Source organism: Lathamus discolor, chromosome 1, assembly GCF_037157495.1.
Source record: "Lathamus discolor isolate bLatDis1 chromosome 1, bLatDis1.hap1, whole genome shotgun sequence".
Classification (NCBI taxonomy): Eukaryota; Metazoa; Chordata; class Aves; order Psittaciformes; family Psittacidae; genus Lathamus; species Lathamus discolor.
In genome coordinates, this window is record NC_088884.1 from 98,783,536 (window position 1) to 98,810,242 (window position 26,707).

Genomic DNA, 26,707 nt, shown 5'->3' on the forward strand with positions numbered 1-26,707 from the left:
AAAATCCAGTTAGACAACTATTAATGATGCAATCACAACGTACAGTACAGCATTAACCAAATCATATTGTCAATACCAAAATCATTACTGTGATAATCCGCAAAACTAGGTCAAATACCAGTAAGTCACAGAGTTCCAAATGTATACCAATCAGGCGTTAGCAGCCAGGTACATGCCTTCCTACGAGAACTCATGTCTCGCTTTACAGGAAGCTCCAAACAAAGGTTAATCCATCAAAACCCAAACGAGACCTCTCTGTCTCACCAAAAAAATTCCTGCGCAGGACACCTCCTGCGACTTACAGAACTACTTACAGAATAACCACAACAAAATCATACTTACAAAGGAACACCTTCTTAGAGATGGTCCTTGTCTGCTCCCGCACTGATCTGAATGAGTTGAGGGGACCCTCTGGGAAAAAATCCCGAGGGCCCTAGGGAGCCCTGTCCTCAGTGGGTCCTGCAGCTGAGCAGAGAGGGTCCCATCTGGTCACCAAATTGATCTGTAGAACTTGCTAAGAACTCACCAACAAAGTTTAAGTTGACAAGCAGGTATTCTTTATTTCAGCACTGGGAGACATGTCAGGAGGAGCTATCCCCTGTGTCCCCCAGCGCTGCAATAAAGAATACCTGCTTGTCAACTTAAACTCTGTTGGCAAGTTCTTAGCGAGTTCTGCGAACCACCTCATTACAGTGACAGTTTCCTGTGACAGGTGAGTACAAGGCAGCCTGAACCAGACACTGCTCCCTGCTTGTGACTTGGTTGCAGTAAAAGCAATGGGAAAAGAAGATTTTAAGTTATTACTAGATCACACAATTAGTAAAATGTTCTACATGAAATGCTGCTTCTGCTTTGATTCCTACTTCTTTTGCTGGCAGGTGAAACAGGCCTTATAAGAGGGCAGTTCAGACTATAAAGTTACAGAGTCTACAAGAACTTGCCATTCTGAAGCACCTGACAAAATCCTGAAGATGAAGATAATCCCCATGACATGATGTGATTTCGGTGAAAGAACTAAAAGCTACGATATGCTAAGAACTGAACTGAGGCATCAGGAGGAGACCCACACTTTAATCATTTTCACACCTATACAAGTTTCTAAAGCTCTGCAGGCAAATACTTGTGTTCTTTAGGTTATCTCTTGCTTTGCCATTTTGGGTAGAGGGCTCTCTTCGATTTGTTTTATCCAAAGATGCTAAAGCACTTCAGGTTCAGAGAGAGAATTACTTGAGAGAACTCAATTTTAACTTCCTTTAATGTAATACAAGTCGTGTTTTATTTTCTAGTACAAGTTTTTGTGACTAAATATCTCAGGCTCCTGTATGAGCAGAGAACAAGATGATCTGAGGCGGCTCTGCCCTTGTTGTGCCATATAGTTCGATGCAGAGCCTCTTTATTTCCCTTCTTTCCCTAGCTGCAGTTTTAGCTGTTGCTTTTTAACGATCCACTGGTCTCAGTTTCAGTCAACCCTTCTTTTTAATGTAAGTGCTGATGGATAAAGGTGTCCCTCTATCTATTCCTAAGCACTCTGAATTACTGCATTAATTCTTAACCTGCATGTCGTGATTTAAGCCCAGTCAGCCACGCAGCTCACTCGCTCCCCCCCGCCTTCCTCCTCCTGCTCCTGGAGGGATGGGGAGGAGAATCGAGAGAATGTTAACTCCCATCAACTGAGAAAAGAACAGCCCAGTAAGTAACGTATAACACAAATCACTACTGCTACCACCAATGATAATAATGATAAGGGAAATAACAAGTGGAGAGAATACAACCACTCACCACCCACTGACCAATACCCAGCCTGACCCGAGCAGTGATCTAACCCTTCTGGGTAACTACCACCAGTTTATATACTGGGCATGACGTGCTGTGGTATGGAATACCTCTTTGGCTAGTTTGGGTCAGGCGTCCTGGCTCTGCTTCCTCCCGGCTTCCCCTCGTCCCTGGCAGAGCATGAGACTCAGAAAGTCCTTGGTCAGAGTAAACATTACTGAGCAACAACTAGAAACATCGGCGTTATCAGTGCTGTTCCCAGGCTGAAAGTCAAAACCACAGCACTGCACCAGCTACTAAGAAGGAGAAAAATGACTGCTACTGCTGAACCCAGGACACTGCATTAAACTCTTAACCTAGTAAGGGCTGTGGTATTTGCTCCAAGACATACACACATGCATATGTACATATATATATCTCTACAATCACATATGTATAGCACCACAGTGTATAAACAATACTGTAAATTATCAAAATATTAGAGGTCTTTAAAAAACACCCTTCTGAACTGTTTTGATGTAATAAAATTAATTTATTCTAAATAAAAATACTCTTGCATTAAGAATACAATTCTTCATTAATTTAATGTATTTAATACAAATCCACACACAAGTGCACAGTGCAGTTTGTTTCTCACACTGCTGTCAGGATGCAATGCATGAGCAGGAGAATGAGGGCGTAGTTGTGCTTCACGTGCCAAGGAAATGATGCAGGAGTTCTGCACAGGTAGATGTCCAAGGTGGATTATAATTTCCCAAAAATATTTCAAATGACACAACTGTGGCTTAACATTTATTTTCAAATCTGTACTGAGTTTAGCTGTGTGACCAGGATTTAAGTATCAGTACATACTAATTATCAAATTACAGCATCAAAAATTTTACTTAAATAGATATTCTTTCTACAGAAAAAACAGTTACACATAATACCCGTATTTTTTCCTGTAGTTAATTCAATGCACAATTCACTGAGAAGTTTTACAATCCTACAAAAAAATGCCCATTTAAATTTCAAGTTATTCAAATGGTATATTGTAGGCACTTTCCATTAAAAAGAAACAAATATAACTTAGGCTACATTAAGGCTGAAACACACTTCTTCCATTAAGTCTGAGATCCATTTTCATATTGTTAAGTTATTCTGTCTCTGTGGACTGCTCTAAATGTTTGCAATAAATATTGACAACTTTTCCTTCAGTTTTATTTTCCACCCAAAATGGACCAGTTTTTGGTGGTGTTGAAAACTGTGTCCTTAATATTTTTCAAAAATGTCCATATTTTTAGTTCCAGTGAAACTTACCATATTTATATGCTTTAGTCCCTGAGACAGCTTGTATTACCTTATTATTTGTGTATAATAATCTACATTGAATGTTGCCAAGTTAAGGTGAGATTTTTATCTGTGACACCTTACTCAAGAACATTTTATAGAAATTACTAAAGTAATCAGGTTCTTCATAGCTTCCAGTATTCCTTATTTAAAGAGTCAATAGTTAACTCTTTCCTAATACACAGTATTAAGAATTAAATGGGTTTGTATTTGCTCTTTTTACCCAGCCTTTTTTTTTTTTTTGCTGTTTTCAAACAATCTGTAACAAGCAACACACCAAATATTCTTCTTTTCAGTTTTCAGATGTCTTGATGAATACCTGGAAAAAACCAAAATGTCTTATTTTCTAAAGCCTGCAGAAGCATTGCCTAAGACAGTAGCTTTTCCTTCCTTCCAAATATGGCTTTAAGGCTGTAGTAATTTCTTCAGTGACTTCTGCTAAGTATTTTCTACTTAGGGGTTCACACAAATTCAGACACTTGGGAGAATACTTGAAGAATCAAAAAATCACATTAATCTGAAAATGATTGCATATTATAATTAATATCCAAGATAGAGACTGAAAAAATCTAGAAAAGCCTCCCTGTATCCTTTGGTTGGTGTGTTTATCATGACCCAGATTCTAGTGGCTGTATATACAGCACTTCAAAACTAGAGAATCGTCCCAATTGAGCATTTCCATCACTTTCTATGAAGTAAATTTAACCTCTCCCCTGAATAACTAATATAATTCTCTACTTGTGTTTTTCCACACAAAATCCCATTTGAAATTAAATACAAATTAATGATTATCAGTACTGTATGGCAGGAAGAACTGACACTTATCTAATAAAGCTTTAATTAAAATGCTCTTGTTAACATGCTTACCTCACTAAGTATTGCCCATACAGGAGAATCAGAATTGACTGACAGACGAATAGCCTGTATTTTTCCCATTGACTGATTGATACTGCCTTCTGCAATTCCATTTTCAAAAGCCCCTAAATAAAAAATAAACCAAGACCTATACAAACATCTATAAGCACGAAATATACTTATGCAAAAGCTCTAAATTACAAATAAAAAAATTAACTCCAGGGATACAACATTAGGGAAAAACAGTATTTTGGGAAAGATGAAACAGTAACAAGTGAATGCTAAAGCTACAAACAAGAAGAAGGATTCATTCCTTCAGTTACAGCAACTAGGAGCTAGAGAAACATGCAAGAAAATAAACAACCTATAGCTAGAAATTTTAGAAAATACACTTAAATAAGTTAGTGATGACCGTATACACATGGCACACGTGGTCATGTTAAATAACCTAAAGGAATTTTTCTGAGAAATCTAATTATTTTAAAAAGGATGTATTAGGAATCATGGACCAATTCTGATACATTTTTTCACTAGTTCAATGCTTTTTAACTAAGCTTATTGCTGCAGGCAAATGAAAAACACGCATCCCATGTACAATATTAATTTCCTACCTGCTTGCATATGCAACTGCGAGTTGACAGCATTTTGGTTTGGCTCTCTTAATTAGAGCAAAATGCCAAAGGGAGGTGGGAGAGAGGTGCAAATCAAAGCAAAGCAGAAGTGCTGCTGAGGTGAAAGTGGTTCACTGAGACAAAAGAGTAATTATGCAGTAGACAGACAAAAGTGGCAAGCAAAGCAGATCTCCCAGTAGTCCATTTTTGTTCACATAGTGGCATATTAGTTTAGATAATAGAAACCAGGCCTTGGCTGGCACATGGAGTCTGCAGTTCATTTGGCAGAAGTCACACACCACTCTGAGGAAGAAGGTCCACTGTATCATACTTCATTTCAGGTTGGAGCACAAGTTAATGCCCTCATAATCATAAGAAATCCTTGTCTTCAGCTAATGCAGCAAAATCCAAACCAGAGTCAGTTATCCTGTGAGGTGGGTTGACACTGGCTGGACACCAGGTGCCCACCGAAGTTGTTCTATCACTCCCCTCCCTCAGCAGGACAGGGGAGAGAGAGTATCACAACAGGCTCATGAGCTGAGATAAGGAGAGGGAGAGATCACTCACTAAATACCATCATGGGCGAAACAGACTTGACTTTGGGAAAAAAACATTAATTTAAATTATTACCAATCAAATTGGGGTAGGGTAATGAGAAATAAAACCAAATCTTAAAAACACCTTCCCCTCACCCCTCTCTTCTTCCCAGGTTTAACTTTATTCCTAGTTCTCCACCTCCTTCCCCACGGGGTGAGCTCCTCACACTCTTTCCCTACTGCACTGTGTGGTCCCTCCCATGGGTGACAGTTCTCCATGAACTTCTCCTATGTGGGTCCTTCCCGTGTGCTGCAGTTCTTCATGAACTGCTCCAGCACGGGCTTCGCATGGGGGCACAGCCTCTTTACAGGCATCCCCCTAGTTCCAGCGTGGGGTCCTCCCCAGGCTGCAGGTGGGTACCTGCTCCACCATGGACCTCCCTGCGCTGCAGAGGCACAGCCTGCCTCACCACAGTCTGCACCACGGGCTGCAGAGGAATCTCTGCTCTGGCGCCTGGAGCACCTCCTTCCCTCATTCACTGACCTTGGTGTCTGCAGGGCTGTTTCTCTCACAGATTCTCACTCCTCTCTCTAGCTACAGTTGCTGCTGTGCAGCAACTTTCCCCTCTTCTTAGCTCCGTTATCGCAGAGTCACTGCCATAGTCGCTGATAGGCTCGGCATTGGCCAGTGGTCTTAGAGCCAGCTGGCAGTGGCTCTGAGGACATGAGGGAAGCTTCTGGCAGCTTCTCACAGAAACCACTTCTGTAGCACCCCCACTACCAAAACCTTGCCACAGATACAACCCAATACATCCTGAAGACCTTGCAGAGAGTGCAGTTAGTTTTTCTTCTAATTAAATGTCTTAGCTTTTGCCACTGCTAGTAGGGTTCTTCATTATTAAAATAGTATAGTCACTGGTTAAACATCATATACTACAATATGCAGGAGTGCAATGGGTTTGCTTTCCTTCCTAGCTCACCTTGGAATATTGTATTTATTACAGAGCTAATGAAATTCTCAAATGCAAACCCACTTTATATGTAAGAACAAAATTTTTGAAGTGACAATAAACTATTTACCTATCTGTAAATATCCATCTTTGGTTGCTGGGTAGTTATATTTACTTCCATTGTCAAACAGTTCTTTTTTTAGCATTTCCTGTGAAAAATAAAACAATAAGATCTCCAGAAGTATTTTCTAGGGCATGACACCTTATACTGAACATCATTCTAAAATGAAATAGCATTCTGTATTACAGTTGGAAATGAGAGACTTACATCAGCTGGCAACACTTCCACAGTTGTGTTAAACAGCTTATCACCAGGGTGCTCCATGTTTCCACTTCTGAAGAAGTACCTGATAGGAAAGGTATGTTATTTCTAAGTATTTTATACTTTAGAAAAGTTCTAGGAAAATAATGCATTCCAGTTTGGATGGAAAGTTTCACATACCTTTTCTTTTATATGTCATGGGCTGCGGAGAACAGAAATAGGCATTGAAACTTCCCAATGTGTGACCAAACTATGCTAGAGACTCTTCATTTTAAACAGAACAAGAATTAAAATCATCTTTTTCTGGAACCACAAAATGCAAGTGTTTCCCTTTTCAGTGCTCAAGTTCCAAATAAATTAACTTTACAGGTTTCAATGGCTAAGGAAGATCTGCCCTCTCATCTGTTCCTACCATCCTAAGGCTGAGATGAGATGGGCTTCTGGAATGCAATGGCAGCAAAAATGCCTGGTTCTACAAGACCATACGCTACATGCCAAGAGAATCCCCCTTTTTATCAATACCTATCAGGTGCTTCTAAATAATCTCTGTAGACAGTGAGCAACAGCACTGTCAAAGCAAGAATCCAAGCAAAATCACCTATGAGATTTAAAAAAAAAATAAATATCTATTTGGTTTTATATTTTGGCATTAGAGTTCTTAAGTTTTTAGATCCAAAAAGAGCTAAGGAAATTTAAAGCACCAACCTCCGTCCTCTACTATCAAACAATCAAAACCTAAGTACACCAAATATTATAGGATTAACTATATATTTTCACAGGTTAGCAGTGTGATGGCAATACAGTATGTAAGTTAGCTTCACCCAGTATAACTTCCCAGTAACAGGAAAATGCAAAATACAGACTACCAAGTTTTCCAAAGCATAAAGCAGTCAATTACCAGTGTTGATCACAGAACATCAGTGTTTATTATAACAACTGTCATTTAGTGCAGCTTACTAGCAGAGATACAGACTTGGCTTCTTACATCTTTTTAAAATAAAAGGGAAATCTACAATCTTTGCAGAGATGGAACTGATCTAGTTTTGTGACCGTTTTAGGGAGGAAGTGTAACAACAGTGAAGGAGTTTTTCTCTCTGAATATCATTACAAAAATATGGTAATTGGGGTAATTTGTGTCACTTTCCTGGAACCATATTTCTTGCTAGATGATTATTTTTTTAACGCAGGTCTGTTCTCCAGTCTGACAAAGAGAGAAGAAACTTTGCTGAACTAGGCAGGACAGCTCCTTTCGGTGCCAACCTCAGTTTCTACTGTTCACAGAGTAAGGCTTTTTGAAAGACACTTATCTATCTTAAGCTATAGATATCTTTCTTTAAAAGACACCCAAGTTGAATGATGTGAAAACAGAGAAGATAGTTTCATCTGTTAGCATGAAAAAGCAACCAAGGTGGGATTTAGCTGTAGATCCAAACACATAAAGTTAGAAATCTGGCTGTGACCCAAGTGTTCAAGTTTCATTACAGGCAATTGGGATATACTCAGTACAGACAAGGAGGCTCAGCAACTGACTCAGGTGACCAAACAGCAAATAAGATGAATACTGTCTAGCTTCCACTGACTTTATCAAGATCTTTATCTGTTGTGTATAGTAGGAGCTTACACATCTACCTTACATAGACATCTCCACTCTAAACACCTACATTCAAATCTCTGAATCTTCAACTGAATCCCACCTCTATTAATTCACTCTTCATTATTTTCCCACAATAGTGAGTATTTTCTCTTTGCTTTCACCTACACTGGTAAGTGTCTGGTCTGGGACATGGCCTTTGACTTGACATCAAGCAAACAGCCCTTCTGTTGAGGAATACAGAAATGAACCTTTCACTGACTCCTTTGATGAAACTCATTAAAACCAAATTCTTTTGAGAATTACCATGAGAATGTAAAATATTAAACTGAAGAAATAATATATATATATATATATAAAAAAGTTCTTTAATTATGAAGCAAGAAATGTATTCTGGAATTCAAGAAGGGGAGCACATAAATAGCAAATCATAGATTACTTGTCAGTAATGAGTCTACGGTTTAAGCCAACAGTTGAGCACTGGTGATTTTGAACAGGCTCAAGCATTTCCTGACTAGACATTCCATATCATGTAATACTTACTTTTCAATTTTCAGTGGATTTAAAAAGGTGAAGCTGATGTAGTCCCCTGCCACTGGAGCTGAAGCCCAAAAACAGTCTTGTCCTTTATAAACTTTCTCCAAGGTATATTGCTCGTACGTTTTTAGGCTTGTACGCACTTTTGCAGGTGGATTATTATGTGCTTTATTTAGCACATTTTTGCCAAAATCTTTATCCTGTTGGATATAAAGAAATTGAATATCACTCACATAATGAAAAAAAGTTTTCCAATATTTTGACTTTTAGGAAGCTATTCCAGAAAATAATTGCCTCAGTGTCAAAAACCACACTATCTAATAGAAATACTCATTTCAGTGTAGTCACTGAGACTCAGAATTGCAGTTTGTAGACAGAGTTGTACTGATTATTTCTTAGTTGCCTAGATTTAATAATGAAATTCTCCAAAGTAGGCTATTTCATAGTTGTATACTGTGCCTTCTGCTGGAACATCTGATACTGGTCTCTGATAAAGACTACATGAACCTCTACTCTGATTCAATATAGCAATTGAAATGGCTAGCCTAAATGGCACCATCAGGACATCCCTGAAGTCTGGTGCTTCATTGCTCTTGTTCTTGTGGTAGAGCCACTGTTTGCCATCCAAACTCTCCCTAAAAATCTATGGCTGTCACAATAGCCACACCCTTGTCCCTCTTACTAGTCCCTTGCATTGGGATTGTGGACTATTCGTTCAAAACAAACCATCATAGCCAGCTGCGTTTGTACGGGGCAGAGCATATGAAAACTTCTACTGTGCAGAGTGTGCCATGAAATGCAACTATGATGGGTACAAGTATTCAGATTAGAGATTCAAAGATATTTGTGCAGAAGCAGTAGGCCCCACCTGCAGTTTAGACACCAGATCACTATTCTCCCCCAGATCTGTAAACCAGAATTCTTGGATACAGAAATGCGTCTAATGCCCAAGATACAATACTTGAAATTGATTTGAGAAACAAGTCAGAACACAAGCATATCATTTAGAAATATGGCACTAGTTTCTTATCCTTACCTTCAAATTCTGTATCTTCCCAGCCAGTGATGAATAAATTCCCACATGCTGAAAGAGAGATGGTTTAGCACGGATACGTAACTTTGCCTTTTCCTTTTCACAGTGTGTCTGAAAGGAAGTAAAAGGGAGCTAAGTTGTATTTAAATAAAGGAGAGACAGAGTTACATGCAGCAATTTCATTACGTACTTGAGGGTATGGGTCCAGAGTTTTTTATCTATAGTTAAATGAGTAACCCTTATATTAACAATCATCTTATTTCAAATACACCATTTCTAGACTTAATATTTGTAATTCCTCTCGTGGTGCTATGTAGATTTGAAGGCTCATCCACCACTAATTCAAAAAAATGGACCTCACATCTGAAACTGATTCATTTTTTTTACCTTTTCTAGCAAATTTCATTTCTCTTGGCCTTGCCATATCATTCTAATTAAACTATTTTGACCAAACTGACCTTCTTGAGTTAGATTCAAATTTACATTTCAATCTTTATCATTTTGTCTCTTTCTACTATGTTTGAAAGGCTTATAATGTACTATAAGTTATGTATCATTCTTCTGACAATCAGATAATGCCCTTAGACACTGTATTTCAATCCTGATTTTCCAGTTTAGTACACTTTGTAACATTACATGTAATGTTACAAAATAGCTTACTGTGGAGAATTTTATTTTTACATGAGCAAATGTAGCTGAATCTTGATATGCTAACACTCAGCCCAGGCTAGAAAACATGTGCCAAGCACCCATCACCACAGGATGGCACATAATAGCCACAAACAAGTGCCCTGCTAACTCACCTCTGAGGCATAGTGTGTGATCCCTTAGTGACACTCTTAGTTGCTTGGAAAAGGGAAAGCATGTGGATTTCTGTCAATTTTCCTTCTTGGTGCCTGTAGGAATGTCCACTGATTCAGCCTGTCTAACAGAAGAGGGGCAACCCCTGGGATCCCTGTCCTTCTTCCAGCCACTATTTTCCATATTGTCACAAGTAGTCCCATTTGGTCATGCCACTGGTCATTCCCACCACAAGACTTGACTTGTCTCAGTAGGTTTGTGCTACCCACAGCAATTGAAATTGCAATTGCAGAAGTGAAACTCACTAGAAACTTGCTGATACCACTCTGATCTGGCTTGGCCAGAGGAGACTCCCATGAGCTGGGTGCCTGACTTTCAGGAACAGAGCTTCATTTTAGGTATGAATCAGGTATGAAATTACTAAGTGTAAAACCAGGGACCTTATGCTATCCCCAAGAGTCTCCTCTGCTATGCAGTAAAATGTGAAGCTTTTTTGTTCCACTCCCCTCAATCTCCTGCTTTGCACAGCTCCTATCTATCTCTTCTTGCTTCTTTATCAACACAAAAGTAATATGTGCAAACACTTGGAGTGGGGACTGGCTACACTAATCAAATAAAGTTCTTGAGCCTTAAAAATCAAGAAGGACCAGAAACTGGTCTGTCCTCTGTGGCACAATCTGTTATAGAAGAAAGGTGTAAGTAGTGACTGGCACCAAAGACTGGTGAGAGAAAGAATGCAAAAGGGCATAAAGAAATACTTGACATTTCATTGGGCTCACCTTTAGTACTAGAAATGGCACCTTTTGCAATTCCACACAACTGTTTCTTTCATTTTCAGTGAAAAGTATCATTTAGTTCATTTGACCCACATTTCCCTACATTATTTTTTTTCAGCCAAACAGTCAAATTTTCACAGGTAGTAAAAGATCTAAAGCAAGTTCTGCTTCCTGAAAGAAAGGAACTGGTATGCAAAATTGAGAACTACTGTGACTGTAAAAGGTATGTTTTACTGACTTTCATTTTGAGGGCCAGTGGAAGATTATGAGAAGTGACAGTTCACATAGGTTTACATATTCAAAATGTTCTTTAGTGATGCAGGGTTGTCTACATGACCAGCTGCAGGCAGCTGAAGGAGGCAAAACAGCATTGATGTGGAAATGTGAATTGCTGTGAGTTAGGCCTCACCATATGCCCTAGTGGGCTCAAACATCATGTGACTCTATGCAGATTTGCAGCAGATTTTTCCCTACAAATTCCAAAGTCATGTTTGAGGGGTTTCTATTTTGCTTTTTAAAAAGAAGCTATTTCATCATGAGCGTGTTTAAGTATTAGTTATGTTCACAAATTCATAGACATACTTACTGCGCCCTTTTCTGGATTGCACACTTTAACCCAGAGCAGATGGTCTATAAGCCAGTCTATGGGCTTATCTTTATAGAACATGAGAAAAAATTGCACTATGAGTGGCAAGTCTTCTGATTTAAACAATTTTCCTGAAAGCAAGACAAGAAGTTGCATATTCAGATATGTTTATTGCTGTGCAAAGATCACCAGCTTTATGTTTACTCTGGCCTTAAACACATGCATGTAACCCTGATATTTAGTGAAAATTTCACAGAATCCAGCTCTGGAGAGCTGCTTATCCTCCAGCTTGTTGGGTTTTTGAAAAGATATCCATCCCATGCCTGGAGATATTCTCATATAGTCAACCAGTGGACTAATGAAGTATGTAGTATAACCTAGTTCCAAACATAAATCTGCCAGTCACCTGTACCAGTGTGTCAAATTAAACAAAGTCCAAAGAATTCCTCTAATTGCTAGACATACAATTTGACTGGCAATACTATACTGAGTATCTTTAAATTAAGACCTTGATATGAAAAGCGTTGTTTTTAAAATACTCTCCCTGTTCATTTAGTTCTCTTGCTATTTGTGTAAGCAGATTTTGTTAGATTTCTTTATTTGACCTAATGCTTATAAGGTGTTATCACAACTAAACTGTATTAGAACCAAATTAAAAAAAAGTAAAAAGAAACTTACTACAAAAAATAGTAAAATCCTCCCCTACAATATGGGATACATGTTCTGCTTCACAAAGGAAAGGAAGCAGATTGTTTTAATAGATTGTTCAAATTCCTGTTCTGAAGAGAAGACTACAAGCTATAGAGGCACGTAGTGCCCTGAGGTGGAGCAATTTGCTTCTTACAGGAATCCAACTACTAGATCCTATGCTGAGGAGACTCTGCATTAAAAGGACAGTTTTAAAGAATATAAAAGGTAAAAGACTTTCACTGGGGCTTTCCTGAGTCCTTCAATGCTTTGACTGTAATTCTGAGGGAGACCTACTCAAAAACACACAACCCACACGGCTCCAAATCCAGTTGACCCTGCTGAAATTGCAATACTTACCAATAAATCCTAGCTGGGAGAACTCAAGAATCATCCAATCTTGGGACTGTTTAGCAGCAAAGTTTCTTATACCTTGAATATAGTCAGGTTTGGCTATAATGTCATCTTCCAACTGGGGAAAAAAAAAGAGCAACAAAAAAAGAGGAGGCAAGTGGTGGTTTTGTTGCTGTCAGTCACATGTAAGTGACAACCACATTGCATCTGACTGCTGTATAGTGTGCATTGAAGCTGGGTCAAACTACAGTGGATTGCTATTTAGCTTCTACTTGTATCTCTGTTTCAGTATCATTCATTAAATACTTCTTTACAGGAGGAACCATAACGCCATGAGTGCTTCTCCCTTTTCGAGAAAGGAGGACTCCCTACCTTAAAGAGATCTCACTTAGAAAAAAAATGAAGCAAAAAGAAGTTAAGGAAGAAGACAGTAGACACTTTGTACTCAAGTTGTATAGCACTGATAAGCAGCAGGAGTAAATTGTTTAAAAAGAAAGGTGTGTAAAGCACATGTTTAAATGCTTTCCCGAGTAGCCTGGGCAGATTTTGTTGTACCTAAAAAGTGACTGAGAAGAACAGTGGATGATTACTGAGACAGCAGTAGAAAGCAAGTTGTTTCAGGGAATACAAGTGATGAAGGAAGGAACGTGCTGTGAATCTCACCGAAGGACAGTGTAAAGGCTGAGACTGAATACAGCAGTAGAGCCAGCTACAGGATACTTGGAAAAGGAGACAGACACCCATCAAGGAAATGGGAAATGCCTTGGCTGCATATTTATATGGTTTACAGAGAAGAATGTGGGATCTGAAAAACCAGAAGCTGTTCCTATTACTAAAGCCGAGGATAATGAATCCAAACAAGGAGTTCAGAGGTACTGACACAGAAGAAAGAAATGAATTCCAGAGATAATTAAGGAGCAAGTAATTCAGGACTTGAATTTGGTATGGGTGTGAAAAACACAGGAAGAGGAGGCTAAACCTTCAGGAAAATGGTTGTTTGGGTGCACTGTTGATCTAACTGCTGTACTTCCTTGGCTCTGGTGTTTGCCTGGTGACACTGGAATCTGGTTCATAAAGCTAAACAGGTAGAAAATGAATGCTATGAGGGGGAAAAAAAAAACCCAGGATGATTTCCTGCTGGTTTTGTGTCCCCAACTGACTCAGCACAGAGTCAGCAGCAAGAGCTTGAGAAGGCCCAGAGCTTTTAGCTGAATTTGGCCATTACTACGAGAGTAGGGATGGTGGGGCAGAAACGTGTTGCCAGCGGTGAGCCCATGAAGAAGTAGAATGAATTTTGAAAACAAGACTAAGAGATCAGTTCTGACACAGTCAGCTTTTGCTGATGGTAAGGTAACAAAAAAGAGATGGAGACAGAACAGATTGAGATGCGTGCTTCTTAACAGATTCTGAAATCTGGGGATTGAGCTGAGGTGATAGCTATGCAGAAGAGAACAACAGCAAAAACTGTAACATCAGCTTACAAGAAATCTTGCATAAAATCAAATGAGCTAAGAGGTTTATCCAGTAATAGTTAGCTAGATGTAAAAGGAGAGGAGCAAGGAATCAGAGAGTTTCAGAGAATCCTTAAAAAGAAACTCAGGGCCACCCAAAAAAGGACAAAAGGCAGAGAAAGGAGTATTTCAAAAACCTAGTGAGACCACCATATGAAGAAACACTAGAAGAAAGCATATAATAGTAAAGATGAAAAATATAGAGACTCTGACGCAAAATGGGTGTGAATATTGTTATGAGCTGAAAATAGTTTTGCATATTGAGAAGTCTGAAACAGTCTTTTCTGAAGGTGACAGTTAAAAGTGAATATTGGAGAATGTACATTGATATACTATGTAGCACAGGCCATAAAATGTTTATTTAACCCTGTACTGAGCCCTGTAATTTGTGTCCAACTAAAGCACATCTTCTTGAAGAGCATTTGCTGTAACTCAGAGATTTCAGTGTAAGTTCTTTTTCATTAAATTATACTATATGTAGTTATCCCAAATGTTTAGTACGTAGTACCCAAATACTGATTTGAATTTTTCTGGCTTCAGCTTACATAGAATACAGGCAAAGTGGAAGAGATGGTTCAATAGAAGAGATGAGATGACTGATGGGATTTATTGTCTCTTTTCAAAGATTATGTTTGATCAGTAGGTAAGGTTCATTCACATTGTAACCCTGTTGGCTTCAATGGACTTCACAAAGCTTAAATCCTGGTTCAGCAGTATATACGTGTTTATTCAGCAAAGATGTTGCCTGACTCATGACATCAACTAATCTGTAGACATCAAGACTAATTATGTATGCTTATCTTCTTTCAAAATTCACAAGTTAATAGCAGTCACTAAATGATAATATTCCTGACAAAATAGTAAATAAAGCCTAAGCTAGTTCAAGTTTTCCCTAAGATTATTGAAGTAAATCTTTGTACCAGACTGAGGAAAAGGATTTTTAAGTTATTTGCTTTCCATTAATACAAGGCTTCCAAATGGAGGAAGATCACAGCTAACTTTATAGCAGCATGTGTTCCTTCTTTTCACCTGTACTCTATAGAGTATTTCTGGGGCAGACCAGCATCTGTGCTATAAAAACATCTGCATACTGAACACACAAAGAAGTGGATATACTAGGTAGTGGAGTGAGGAAAGCACAGATTTTTAAAAAACTCCGAATGCAGCCAAAAATACCACCAGATCATCACAATCCAGTCTTTGCTCCAGATAACACAGTTCAGTTCTTCTATAATGTCTCAGATAAGAAAACGTATTCTCGAATTTCTTCAAAAATACAAAAACATAAGTCATTTCCATGCAAACATGAATGCTCGGAGAACTTTATAATAGAAAGGGACATTAAGTGTCTAGCAGCCTACTTAACATTTCCCATGCCTTCATGCTCTACCGCACTCAGTAAACTTAGGTGGAATTCTTAAAAACGTAAGAAAGTCACAGGAAAACACTTAATTTTGCAGCAAACCTTAACTGTTCAACAGACACAATTTTTCCCTGTCCACCTGTCTTCTGAGTGCCTATGCCAAATTTGAGAACAGAACACAGACCCCTGAGTAGCGTTTGTGTTAAATGCTGACGAGAATTGTATAAGATGCCTGCTCTTGTGGTTTTCTCTTCTGCTTCTGGGAATCTTGTGATATATTTATGTGGTACAGAGCCTGAGGCCTGCTGGAGGAGAACCAGGAAAACTTAAGAACTAAGCAAAATACTGTTCTGAGCTTTTTAAAAAAATCTGTTGACATTCACAAGCTACATGAACTTTCATGGATCTGTTCTGTTATTGAACAGTCATAAATTTTGGAGTCTTTAGCGGTGATTATCATCTTTATGGAGTGCAAATCAGCACAAACCTAGAATGATGGGTAAACGTAAGCCTGGATGCATGGAGATCTTCTTAAAGTCTTAATTCTCTAAATCTTCTGGAGAATTTAGGATCTGCACCAACTTGCAGTTTAACCTTTTCTCCAGTATCACTGTACTGGTATATTTCCCTACCTGTAAATTTTTTTTGGTTCATTGTGATCTGGGCTGTAACCTGGACCTACCACCACTATTCTGTCTTGCTGCATTAAGTGAAAACACCTTAAACTCTGACTTTCTTAACCTATTCAAATAAGGGTTTCATGCTTCAGTTATTTTGTTATTCAACCTCACAAATTACAGGAAGCTACAGGGTGGTTTTAATCAAATAGTACCTGGATGCGAGATTATTATAAGGACAGAAATATGGGGGTGCTTGTAAAGAGCACAGGCAAAATACACAGAAAATTATAATAGATTCTCGTTTCTACTGAGGCATTTGAAACAAAATTGCCAAAGCTAATATGGCAGCTACGTAACGATAATATAAACATACCTGTAAATAAAATCTTCCCTTTGGTTGGGCATATAGCATTAAAAAGCTGTAATCCAAATTCTGTTTGGTTCTCCACCTAAATATAAGCAGCAAATTCTGATAAGGTTTTTGAGGGGGTTGCAAGAGTTATTTCTATAATAAAAGCATTTCTAATGCTCTACAGTAAAATTGCAAGGTTGAGTGTTCTCATTGTTAAGTGAATATAAATTCCTCTACAATCAGTTTAAACATTTGTAAATAATTCCCATAGAAGTTACCATAAACTAAGCAAAACAATGTTATTTGTATCAATGTACCCTGAAACAAAATGTCTAACAAGTATATTCATGCCAAATGACTTAAAAGATTCTACTCAATATATTATGAACAGCAGAAATCAATGCAATGATTATTTAAAGATCAAAAATGAAGTGCTCTTTACTGATGAACAACAAAGAAGCAGGCTGATAAACTTTCCAGGTTGAAATGTAAATACACATTTTTCCCTACAAAGTACAGTCTTTCATTTTATCTGAGGATGAAGCTGATGTTTGATAATCAGTACTGAAAGACTCCAAGGCAATTTATCATTACTTAAGTAACATAAAAGTGTATTCAAATCTAATAATATCTGAAACTTAAGTATGTAAACATGTTTATGCTCTAAAAGATATACTACAATACACATGCATACATGTACTTGCTGATCAACTCCAGTACTGCAGCTCCTCCACTGCATTGTTGGGGTAGTTTCTGGTATTAGTTATTGTTAAATGGAAGAAAATTACTGTCCTCCAATAAATCAACTTTGTTAGGTTATAATCTGTCTCAGAGAATTTTGGAGACATGAGCGAATGAACTCACCAGCTAGGATATATTATTAACAGTAGTATAAAAAGTCCATGATCACCAGAAGTTAGGTCATTAAACTCATAGTAGTTGTTATTAGTCAGGTAAGGGGCCCTGTGGGGTTTCCATTGTGTGCTCACAGAACCTCTCCCTTTCTGTCATATGAAAGATATCCCTATTTTTGTCTTTATGACCAGATAATCTAGCCTATCGCCTCTTGGCATTACCCATCTGATTACCTAGAGTACCTAGAGTCAAGACCCAAAGGAGAAGCCTTGGCTCTCACCCTGAAACTGACGTGCAGCATAGCTTTTCTCAAGTTCCCCTTGTGTAATAACTTTCTTTTAAAGTACACTTGAGGTCTATTCGCTCTGAAATACAAAAACATTATCAGCTCAATGTTGACATCTGCCAAATTTTCCATTTTATAGTCTTAGCAAAAGTTCTTAGTTTTTATGCAGCTATCTCACCTTACTCTGTCCTCTGGATCTCCAAACATTTGCTTCAGGTTGGAAAGATCTGGATAATAAGAAGCAGGAGGAGAAATAACCTCTAGGACTCCAGACTGGATTTCTCTGGGGAAGCTGTGAAGAGAAGCTTAGTGAGACCCCATTCCTCAAAAAGATTTTTGAAGGCAATCACAAAAGCTCCCGAGGGTTAGGCCTGCTCCTCCATAAATGGAATTCACAACTCTAGCAAAGAAATGAAGTCACATAGATTAGGAAACCAAGAAGGGGTCTTTGTCAACCACCAGAACAGATAGGACAGCAACTCACTGAAGTCTCAGAAAACACTGAAAAGAAGGCTGTCTCAGAAATCCTGCCCCTCCTGCATTTACAGATACTTGTAATCCTGATATGGTTGCCAAAATGAAGCAGTAATTCACAACCAAATCCACTATCTAGAACTACACACAACTGTTCTCCCTTGCACAAGAGTGCCTAGCTTCCTTACACTTGCTCTAACTCTAATGCCATATTCTAGCCAAAATGATACTGTCCTGGAGGGGAGCTTTGTTATGGGGAATCTAGATCTAGTCTCTGCTCCAAAGATTAAGTTTACCACTTAAAAAGTAATTTAAAAAGATGTGAAATCAATTTTAGCAGCCAAACCTCGAAGTCAAATCTCTCCCCTTCTCCAAAATATGCTAAAGATTAAAACAAAACACTTCAGTTTTTAATAGCTACAGGATCACTGAAATAAGGAGCTTTCAGAACAGAGTTCCCCATTTGCTATGATTGATGAGAAAAAAAACTCTTTCGGTCAGCTGCACTTCAGGGCCATTAGCCTTATCTGTTTTGTGACTGTTACCCACACTATAGCTTTTCTCCGAAAGCAGCTTTTGTTAGACAAAATAAGTCTACCAGTAAGTGTATTTTTTTCCCCAAACATTTTAATTCAGCAGTTGTTCCTGTCAAGCTGCTCTAAGGTTTTTTAACATGCATGTGATGCTATGTACATCTATGGGAAAGAATGATAAAAGCAAGCAAAATTGCAGTGGGAACCAGGCCTTCATTTGACAGCTCTTATATTAATTTGGCATGGCAAAGAATACCCATCTCATGTTACCCATTATATAATAGTATTTGACATTACAAATATTATCCCACTGCTGTCCAAAGCCCATTGCCTCCATGAAAAAGAGGCAAATGAGGAAATGAAGACATCTAGGCAACATAACAGACATCAGAATACACTGCAGGGCTGTGAAGTCCACGGGTACCTAATACATGTAGCCTCAGGTGCCTTGAATTGCATCATTAATTTTGTGGTGAAAAGACTTAGGTTCAAGTAAATATTTATCAGAGGCTTAAGCTGAGACCTGGTCTGATTAGTTAACATGTACTTATGAAATAATAACAGGAAAATAAACTGATATACATGCTTCTTTTCTGAATTTCAGCGTGTTACAACACACATAATAAGAGTGCACCTTTGCCTCATTTCTTAGCAGCTCCATTTCCAGATGGTAGAGTTGAAGTTTATTGCTGAAATGCTCTAATTCTTTACATGTAAGTTCAAAATGTGTTCGCTGGCTGTTGTAGCCTATATACTCTATAGGACTTACCTGGTTTTCATACTTTCTGCAACACTGTTAACATACTCTGCATTCACCTAAAGAAAAGAAGTGGAGGTTCATTTCAAGTCACCCATTTTTGTATTAAGCAATATTTTGTAGGGAATATTTATATGTAAACACTTCATTTTTATTCTCTAATTATTTTAATTCCAAACAAAAGCAATAGGTTATAACAGCATTTCTACTAAAGGACAGGATGGGGTTTTCGAGCCAACTGAACTTTCAATGTAATTGAAAGTAAACTGAACTATTTCCAGCTATGGTTTCTGCATTTTGTTTTTTCACTGCTTCTGCAGGAGGACAAGCATTTTCTGCATAAAATTCTGTTCTACAGCTTTCAGTTATGCCAGAAAAGCATGGTCATATAACTGTCAGTAAAAAGTGCTGTTTCAGGTTACTCACCCAAAAATCACAAGAGAGGCCTGAGGCTGCTGAGAAAAGTCACCTAAGCAAAATTTTCTAAACTAGCAATACTTAAAAGTTTTATTTAGAGTTTCTTCCTAATGTAACAGACTTACAGCTCTTCATCTGGGAATTTTGAGGACATACTTATTCATTGCTGCTGTTTCATAAAAGTAACAGTTTTAGTGTGCAAAACACATCTCTTAATTATACTAAAGAGTGCTAAGTTTTATGGGTGTGATTTCCAAAGCAATACAACACCTGTCTTAGCAGTTAGAATCTTTTATTTTTAATGCACACAAATAATCATTAGCAGAATTTGTAATAATTAAAAATGATGTGAAGTGGTAAGTAAAGAACTGCGATGAGAAAAAATACCAACAGCTTTTCAATTCACTTTCACTCAATAAGTTACTCTGACTTAACTCATGATGTAAACATTTAACTTCATCTTCTGTAACTTTATGGGGAAAAGGAAGGTCTAGTTTCATGATCAGCAAACACACCTGCCCTACTCTCATAATAAAATGTTCTTATCACCTCTCATTATCAACCTGCTCTAATTTACTGCATGGCTGAGAAATGGAAGCTGCAAGAACGTGACTCTGGGAAAGGGAGAAAGGGAAGAGACTGATTCTTAAACAGGAGTTTAATCCTAAATTGGCTGAAATGGACTATTACTACAACCAAAGCTACAGTTTGTTAGAAGTGCCAGGTTAGGACTATCAACACTCAGAAAGAACTATCCAGAAGTTAACCCTTAAAGAACTCTCAGAAGCCCAGTAATGGGTTTATCTGAATGGCAGCTAGGCAAACCTCGTCATTGCAAGCGCTCTTAATTGGGAAACAGAAGCTGTAAAATAAGTTCAGCTCCTGAAAATTACGCCGAAGAGGAACTACAGCTAGTAAAATTAGGCCTGTTTGTTGTTGTGACCCAAACTGAAAAATGGAAGTCAAGACCTAACTTGATAAAGTGAACTATGTTCTGTTTGACAGTATTATAGCTGCAAGAGCTGCTCTATGTGATGACTGAACTAAAAAAGCAAACTTTAACTGTTAATGAATACATGTATGAAATTTAATGCTGTTTATTGAAGGACAAAGAAATAAGACCAATAAATACCAAGTCTGAATAACTACAGTCTTTTTACCTGCAAGTAGCTATCACTAGCTAACTCCCTTCTGTAGCTTTTTTCCAATGTGATCAAGACATTTTGGAATGAGGAAAAAAAATAAATCCTTTACCTCTAATATTCTATCTTGACCATTCTTTACTTTCCCAAATGTTGAACCATTTAAGTCTTTGAACAGTTTTCTTTTTCACAACCCATGTCAATACACAGGCAAAAGGCAAGGCTCCAGCATGTTAAGGTACTTTGCAAGGTATCAAAACAGCAGATAAATAATCTGAACTTTTGTTAGGCTGAATATGCTTACTTTTTTTTCCAGTTCTACGGAACTTTTCTGTGGAGGATTTACATTTCATTCTTGAAGCAGAATACTCTGAGAGATAAATAATGAATTCATATTTATTTGAAAACCTGACTGCAACGGCTGTGTAAATGTCATATGACTTTTTACCCTTTGATCATCTGAGTTACAGGTTTTTTTTCCAGATATGAACACTGAAGCACTAACTGCTCAGTATCTCCTCCACACCTAAAGAAATCCTTCCCAAAGGCCTAGCTAGCAGTATTTTGCAGTGTCTCCTACACTATTACACTAAGACATAAATATCTATATTGTCTTTCTATCAGGATACTGCACCTTTCCACACAAACTTACCTCTGCTATAAAGATGATTATCACGCAGTCATTCTTTTCCTCTTCAGAAAGATTGTACAGTAGGGAATGCAGTGTACTTATGAGATAATGTTGTTTTTCCCTTTTCACAGTAGGAATACCCATCACCAGTGAGACTGCAGAGAAAGAAGACCACAAGCCACATAACTTTAAGTCAGGTAAACTGAAACTACATTTTAATTTTTATTTGATGTGAGCAACAGACTTAGTGACAGTTAATATTCCTATACCACTGTGACAGCACTTGCTTTGCTACATTTGAGAACTTGGAGATATTAGGAGATATTACTACCTCTGGCAAACACATAGGTATCTTCTATTGAAAGTGGGTATTGCAGAAGTGCTAGCTCTTGGTATGGAGCTGGAGATCTGAGTTGTAAGAGTTAAACCAGCCCTGCTCTAATGAGCAAATGCTCACAGGAGGTGAGTGCTGTATATCTCAGAAAGAAATCCAACTCAAAAAATCTTTCTGAGCAGTCTAATTGATGTGAATCAATGGCTTTGACATAATAATAATAAAAAAGGAGCTTAGACATTACCCAGAAGAAATGAACTAAGACTGCCTCTGGCAGAGACTCCACTAGTAGCAAACCTATGCTGTATTACATCATTAGATTGTAAACAGGTTCTCACTTTTTCCATTGGTATGGTCATTGCCTAAACCAGGGACCTAATCCAGCTCAGTAAACCTGTGGAATTCTTAGTCCTTACAGATGACTGCTATTCACAAAACCTGGTGGGGCTGGTAAGGAAGCAACAGATTTTGAAGGAGTAGCTGCAGTTCATCATCTGTGCCAGTGTCAGCTCAAAATGCCAGCACTCCAGCATTCCTTCCCAGCACATAACCTGCTAAACTACTGGGGGTTTGTTTGGTTTTACACACTTAAGATTAATCTGTAAACAGCGGTCTTGCTATTGTGATTTTAATGTATGAATAAATGGAAATTAAACATGGAGCATTCTTTCATTACTTATTACTTTTCTTCCTTCCTCCTTCCTTCCCCTCCCCCTTTCTTGTGAATGTATTTAGTTTTCTGAGGGTCTTTTGCAAATCATTTTGCTGACAACCTCTGGTCTTTTTCAGACTGACAGATCCATGGGCACTCCAGTGAGAACTCCAGCACTAGATCACATTGCTACAGTTGCACCTACAAATGAGGAGGCTGCAGAAAGTTACCCCTTGTCATGGGCATGGCCAAGTTGGTTTTTCAGTTAAGTCAAAAACACTGCCAATGTTTCTTTATATAAAATCACCCTAGAGAAGGGTCATAATTCCAACAAAACAAAAACCCCAGCAAAATGGTTGAGTTCCTTATTATCGCTTATGAAAGTTCTTTTTAACTATCACATGAGGGTTAGGAGAAGATGTAACTGTATATTTCGTATTCGATTTCACTAGAATTCATTATGATTTGTGCAGGTATTAGCTGATTTTGCATGTGGGTGAAAAAGTTACACTGAAGATTTATTAATATCTCTTAAAGGTTCTCATCACCTTTCCATTTGCTTCTAACTTCAGCAAACCGAGTACATTGTAAATTCTCCTTGGCTTCCTCATTCATATTCATTTTAGAAGAAAAAATGTCAGCTAATGTATCTCAGCCATATGAATATATGAATAAAACCAGTATTTTTTTCTCAATTATGACTATTTTTTGTTGATATTTAAAAAACATTTATCAGAATATTTCAGGGTAGAAACTTGAAATTGGGAGGGGTGTGGTAGAAGTCCTTTTGCCATCCCCATTAAAATCCATTCATTTTGGCAACATTATAAAGTTCAGGGGAAAACCCACTCCAAACTTTGAGTATCCTTCATCGTTAGAACTTAATATATAATATAAAAACATAGAAAATATAAGCCAAACTTTATTTCCTACCTCCAGTTCTCTGTTGCCCAAAAATAACATTTGGGAAAACAGCATCTTCATATTCTCGAAGGTGAGGTAGATAGTAGTATATGTTTATAAGATGCACGGGGAGTCTTCTGGTGAAGTTTAACACTTTCCACTTCATATCATCTTAAAGAAATAACAAACACACATATAAAGAGCCAGCAGTGAAGCTTATTATTTAAATTGCTTTCCTCAACTGAATACTATCAGATTACCACACACAGCAGTAATCAATCAGAAGTGTTCCTCTGAAGTGATTCTGTATCATATGTTACCCTCCTCTGCTAATAAACTGAGAATGGCCCAGTACACCCCCGCCCCGTGCCCCAGGTGATAGTGCAGAGCTCCCTGTGCCTGAACAGCTGTAGGACTGAGCCATCTTGAAACACAATGAGCAGTTATTTTAAAAGCAACAGGAAAAAATACCCTTTTAAATTAAAGGAACACAGATTCTGATTGGTAACTTTCTTAATTACTTAACAAACTTAAACGGTTCCCCTAAAATATGGTGGTCTCAGGGCTCAAACAGAAGTTCTCAGGTTTTAAAATATCCTGTGGCAAAAAGGACAACCAGATCCAGGCCTTTAGAAACTATTTGAAAAGCAAAAGACTGTAGTAGTTAAAAGTACTATTTTAAAATAAAGATTAAAATAATGAGAATATTTATTCATGTTGAAATAACTCAAGTGTGACCTTACAAAAATAATCCTATTTTTGTTATATAAGCCATATAAAACCCAGATACCATTAATTCACTAATTTATCTTCCTTGTTATAAACATTCCTGAACGTTCCGGTGGTGGTAAAAATTCTTCAACTAAATCTAATTAAAAACTTGGAAAAGTTAATTCTAAAATGGTTATAAAATCAATTATAAAGAAAGTGGTGCTTAATGTAATAGGGGCAGAGATGATATGTACCATGCAATTTTAACAAAGGTATTTGAATGGATTAAAATGAAGACTATATTTACAAATATCCTGGGTTCAGCAGTAGTAGTAATTTTTCTCCTCCTTAGTAGCTGGTGCAGTGAGTGTTTTTCTTAGTCTGAGAACAATGCTGATAACACCAATGTTTAAGTTGTAGCGCTTACCCTGACAAGGACTTTTCAGTCTTTCATGCTTTGCCATGAGGGGCACGAGATGCTGGGAGGAAGCAGAGACAGGACACCTGACCCAAACTAGCCAAAGAGATATTCCATACCACAGCACATCATGCCCAGTATATAAACTGGGGGGAGTTACTCAGAAGGGCTAGATCGCTGCTTGGGTCAGGCTGGGTATCAGTCGGCGGGTGGTGAGCGGTTGTATTCTCTTCCCTTGTTATTTCCCTTATCGTTATTATTATTGGTGGTAGCAGCAGTGGTTTGTGTTATACCTTAGTTACTGGACTGTTCTTATCTCAACCCGTGGGAGTTACATTCTTTCGATTCTCCTCCCCATCCCTCCGGGAGTGGGAGGGAAGAAACAATGGGCAAAGTAATTGAGCCACTGCATGGTTCTGAGTTACCGGCTGGGCTTAAACCATGACAGTTCTTTTTGGCATCTAACGTGGGGCTCGAAGGCTTGAGATAATGACAGAACTGACCAGAGTGTGTCTAACTGTATTTGTGATAAGCATTCATTGTTCAGATTAATTATCACTTATTACGATGTTGATTTATTTGCTCTCAGAGTTGTTGTGCTTGGTCTCAGTTTCAGCATGTCATATCTTACTTGCAGCCAGTGTTTGCTGTTTTAACGTTTATCAGCTGGGGGGCCTGAGCTAAGGTTCTTGTTTTGCTGTACTTCATGGTAATGGCTTGTAACACAATAGAATGATTGATCATGAAACTGATCCATTATGCGTTCTCAGTGTGGTCATCACCTCTATACTTTGGGAGGCATATAATGGGAATTTTTAGCAATTAAACATCTTTTCTTTTCCTTCTCAGAGGGTCAGCCTATGAGGGAGACATTCTCTCACACCCTCCGATCCCCCACCAGGCTATTTACAGCAGCATCTGAGAATTCTAAAGGTTTTGAATATCTTTTAGATACCTTTGAAACTTGCCTGCTTCTTTTGCTGGGAATTGGCATGTTGCCGCAATTACTGCATGTGTTTTTGCCTACGGCCATACCACCCTGAGAATGCCCAATCTCATCTTGGAAGCTAGAGCAGGGTCAGGCTCAGCTAGTGCTTGGGTGGGACACTGCCTAGGAATTCCGAGCTCTGTAGGCTTTTTTTTCAAAGGACCGTCATGGTTTAAGCCCAGCCGGTACCTCAGAACCACACAGCCACTCACTCACTCCCTCTCTTCTTCCCCCCTGCTCCTGGAAGGATGGGGAGAATTGAAAGACTGTATCTCCCACAGGCTGAGATAAGAACAGTCCAGTAACTAAGGTATAACACAAATCACTGCTGCTACCACCAATAATAATAATGATGAGGGAAATAACAACGGGAGAGAATATAAAACTAAAAGGGGAAAAGAAAACAATAAATAAAAGTGTGCACAACACAACTGCTCATCAACTGCCCTACCAATACCCAGCCCAACCCAAGCAGGGACCTTGGCCTTCTGGGTAACTCCCCCCAGTTTATACACTGGGCATGACATGCTGTGGTACAGAATACCCCTTTGGTTAGTTCGGGTCAGGTGTCCTGTCTCTACTTCCTCTGGTTTCTTGTGCTCCTCCTTACTGGCAGAGCATTGAGGGACTGGAAAGTCCTTGATCAGAGTAGGCACTATTGAGCAGCAAATAAAACAACAGCGTGTTATCAGCATTGTTTTCAGACTAAAGTCAAAAAGACAGCGCTGCACCAGCTACTAGGAAGGAGAAAAATAACTGTTACAGCTGAAACCAGGACAACAAAGAATAGCAAATGGTCCTTCTCATCACTAAGAAACCTGCTCGGAAACAAAACTGAAGATCACTCCAGACTTTATTCACCAGCTAAATCTTGCTTTCCGGCCACAGGCAGCATATGGACCTTGCACTAGAATTTTGTCTGTCATTCTCTCTTGCTGACTTTTTCTATATCCTACTAGCTACTGCAACATGTGTGTCTTCACGCCCCAAATGAAAAGTACACCTCCTATGAATTTATC

The 26,707-nt window shown here is 38.3% G+C and overlaps 1 protein-coding gene and 1 long non-coding RNA gene across 5 annotated transcripts in view; one reads left to right on the forward strand and one right to left on the reverse strand.

Annotated features, from left to right (window-relative positions):
• LOC136018435 (uncharacterized) overlaps positions 1–26,707 on the forward strand; it is a 31,021-nt gene that overhangs the window by 2,331 nt on the left and 1,983 nt on the right. The window contains exons 2-4 of one of the 2 annotated variants that reach the window (XR_010614411.1): positions 6,349–6,473; positions 21,814–21,879; positions 22,806–22,932. This is a non-coding gene — a long non-coding RNA (uncharacterized LOC136018435). The remainder of the gene's footprint in view (positions 1–6,348; positions 6,474–21,813; positions 21,880–22,805; positions 22,933–26,707) is intronic. The other variant, XR_010614412.1, reaches the window with a different exon arrangement.
• Positions 2,285–26,707, reverse strand: part of MGAT4D (MGAT4 family member D) — a 37,559-nt gene continuing 13,136 nt past the window's right edge. For 2 of the 3 annotated variants that reach the window (XM_065687627.1, XM_065687621.1), the window contains exons 3-15: positions 23,602–23,742; positions 21,704–21,837; positions 19,505–19,551; positions 17,907–18,020; positions 16,609–16,684; positions 12,748–12,859; positions 11,701–11,831; positions 9,541–9,648; positions 8,511–8,704; positions 6,383–6,461; positions 6,185–6,263; positions 3,970–4,082; positions 2,285–3,421 (exon numbers count right to left, since the gene is read on the reverse strand). In XM_065687627.1, coding sequence (XP_065543699.1) covers positions 3,395–3,421; positions 3,970–4,082; positions 6,185–6,263; positions 6,383–6,461; positions 8,511–8,704; positions 9,541–9,648; positions 11,701–11,831; positions 12,748–12,859; positions 16,609–16,684; positions 17,907–18,020; positions 19,505–19,551; positions 21,704–21,837; positions 23,602–23,742 — 1,355 coding nt within the window. In that variant the 3' untranslated portion in view covers positions 2,285–3,394. Of the gene's footprint in view, positions 3,422–3,969; positions 4,083–6,184; positions 6,264–6,382; positions 6,462–8,510; positions 8,705–9,540; positions 9,649–11,700; positions 11,832–12,747; positions 12,860–16,608; positions 16,685–17,906; positions 18,021–19,504; positions 19,552–21,703; positions 21,838–23,601; positions 23,743–23,831; positions 23,894–26,707 lie in introns of those variants that run through there. The other variant, XM_065687634.1, reaches the window with a different exon arrangement.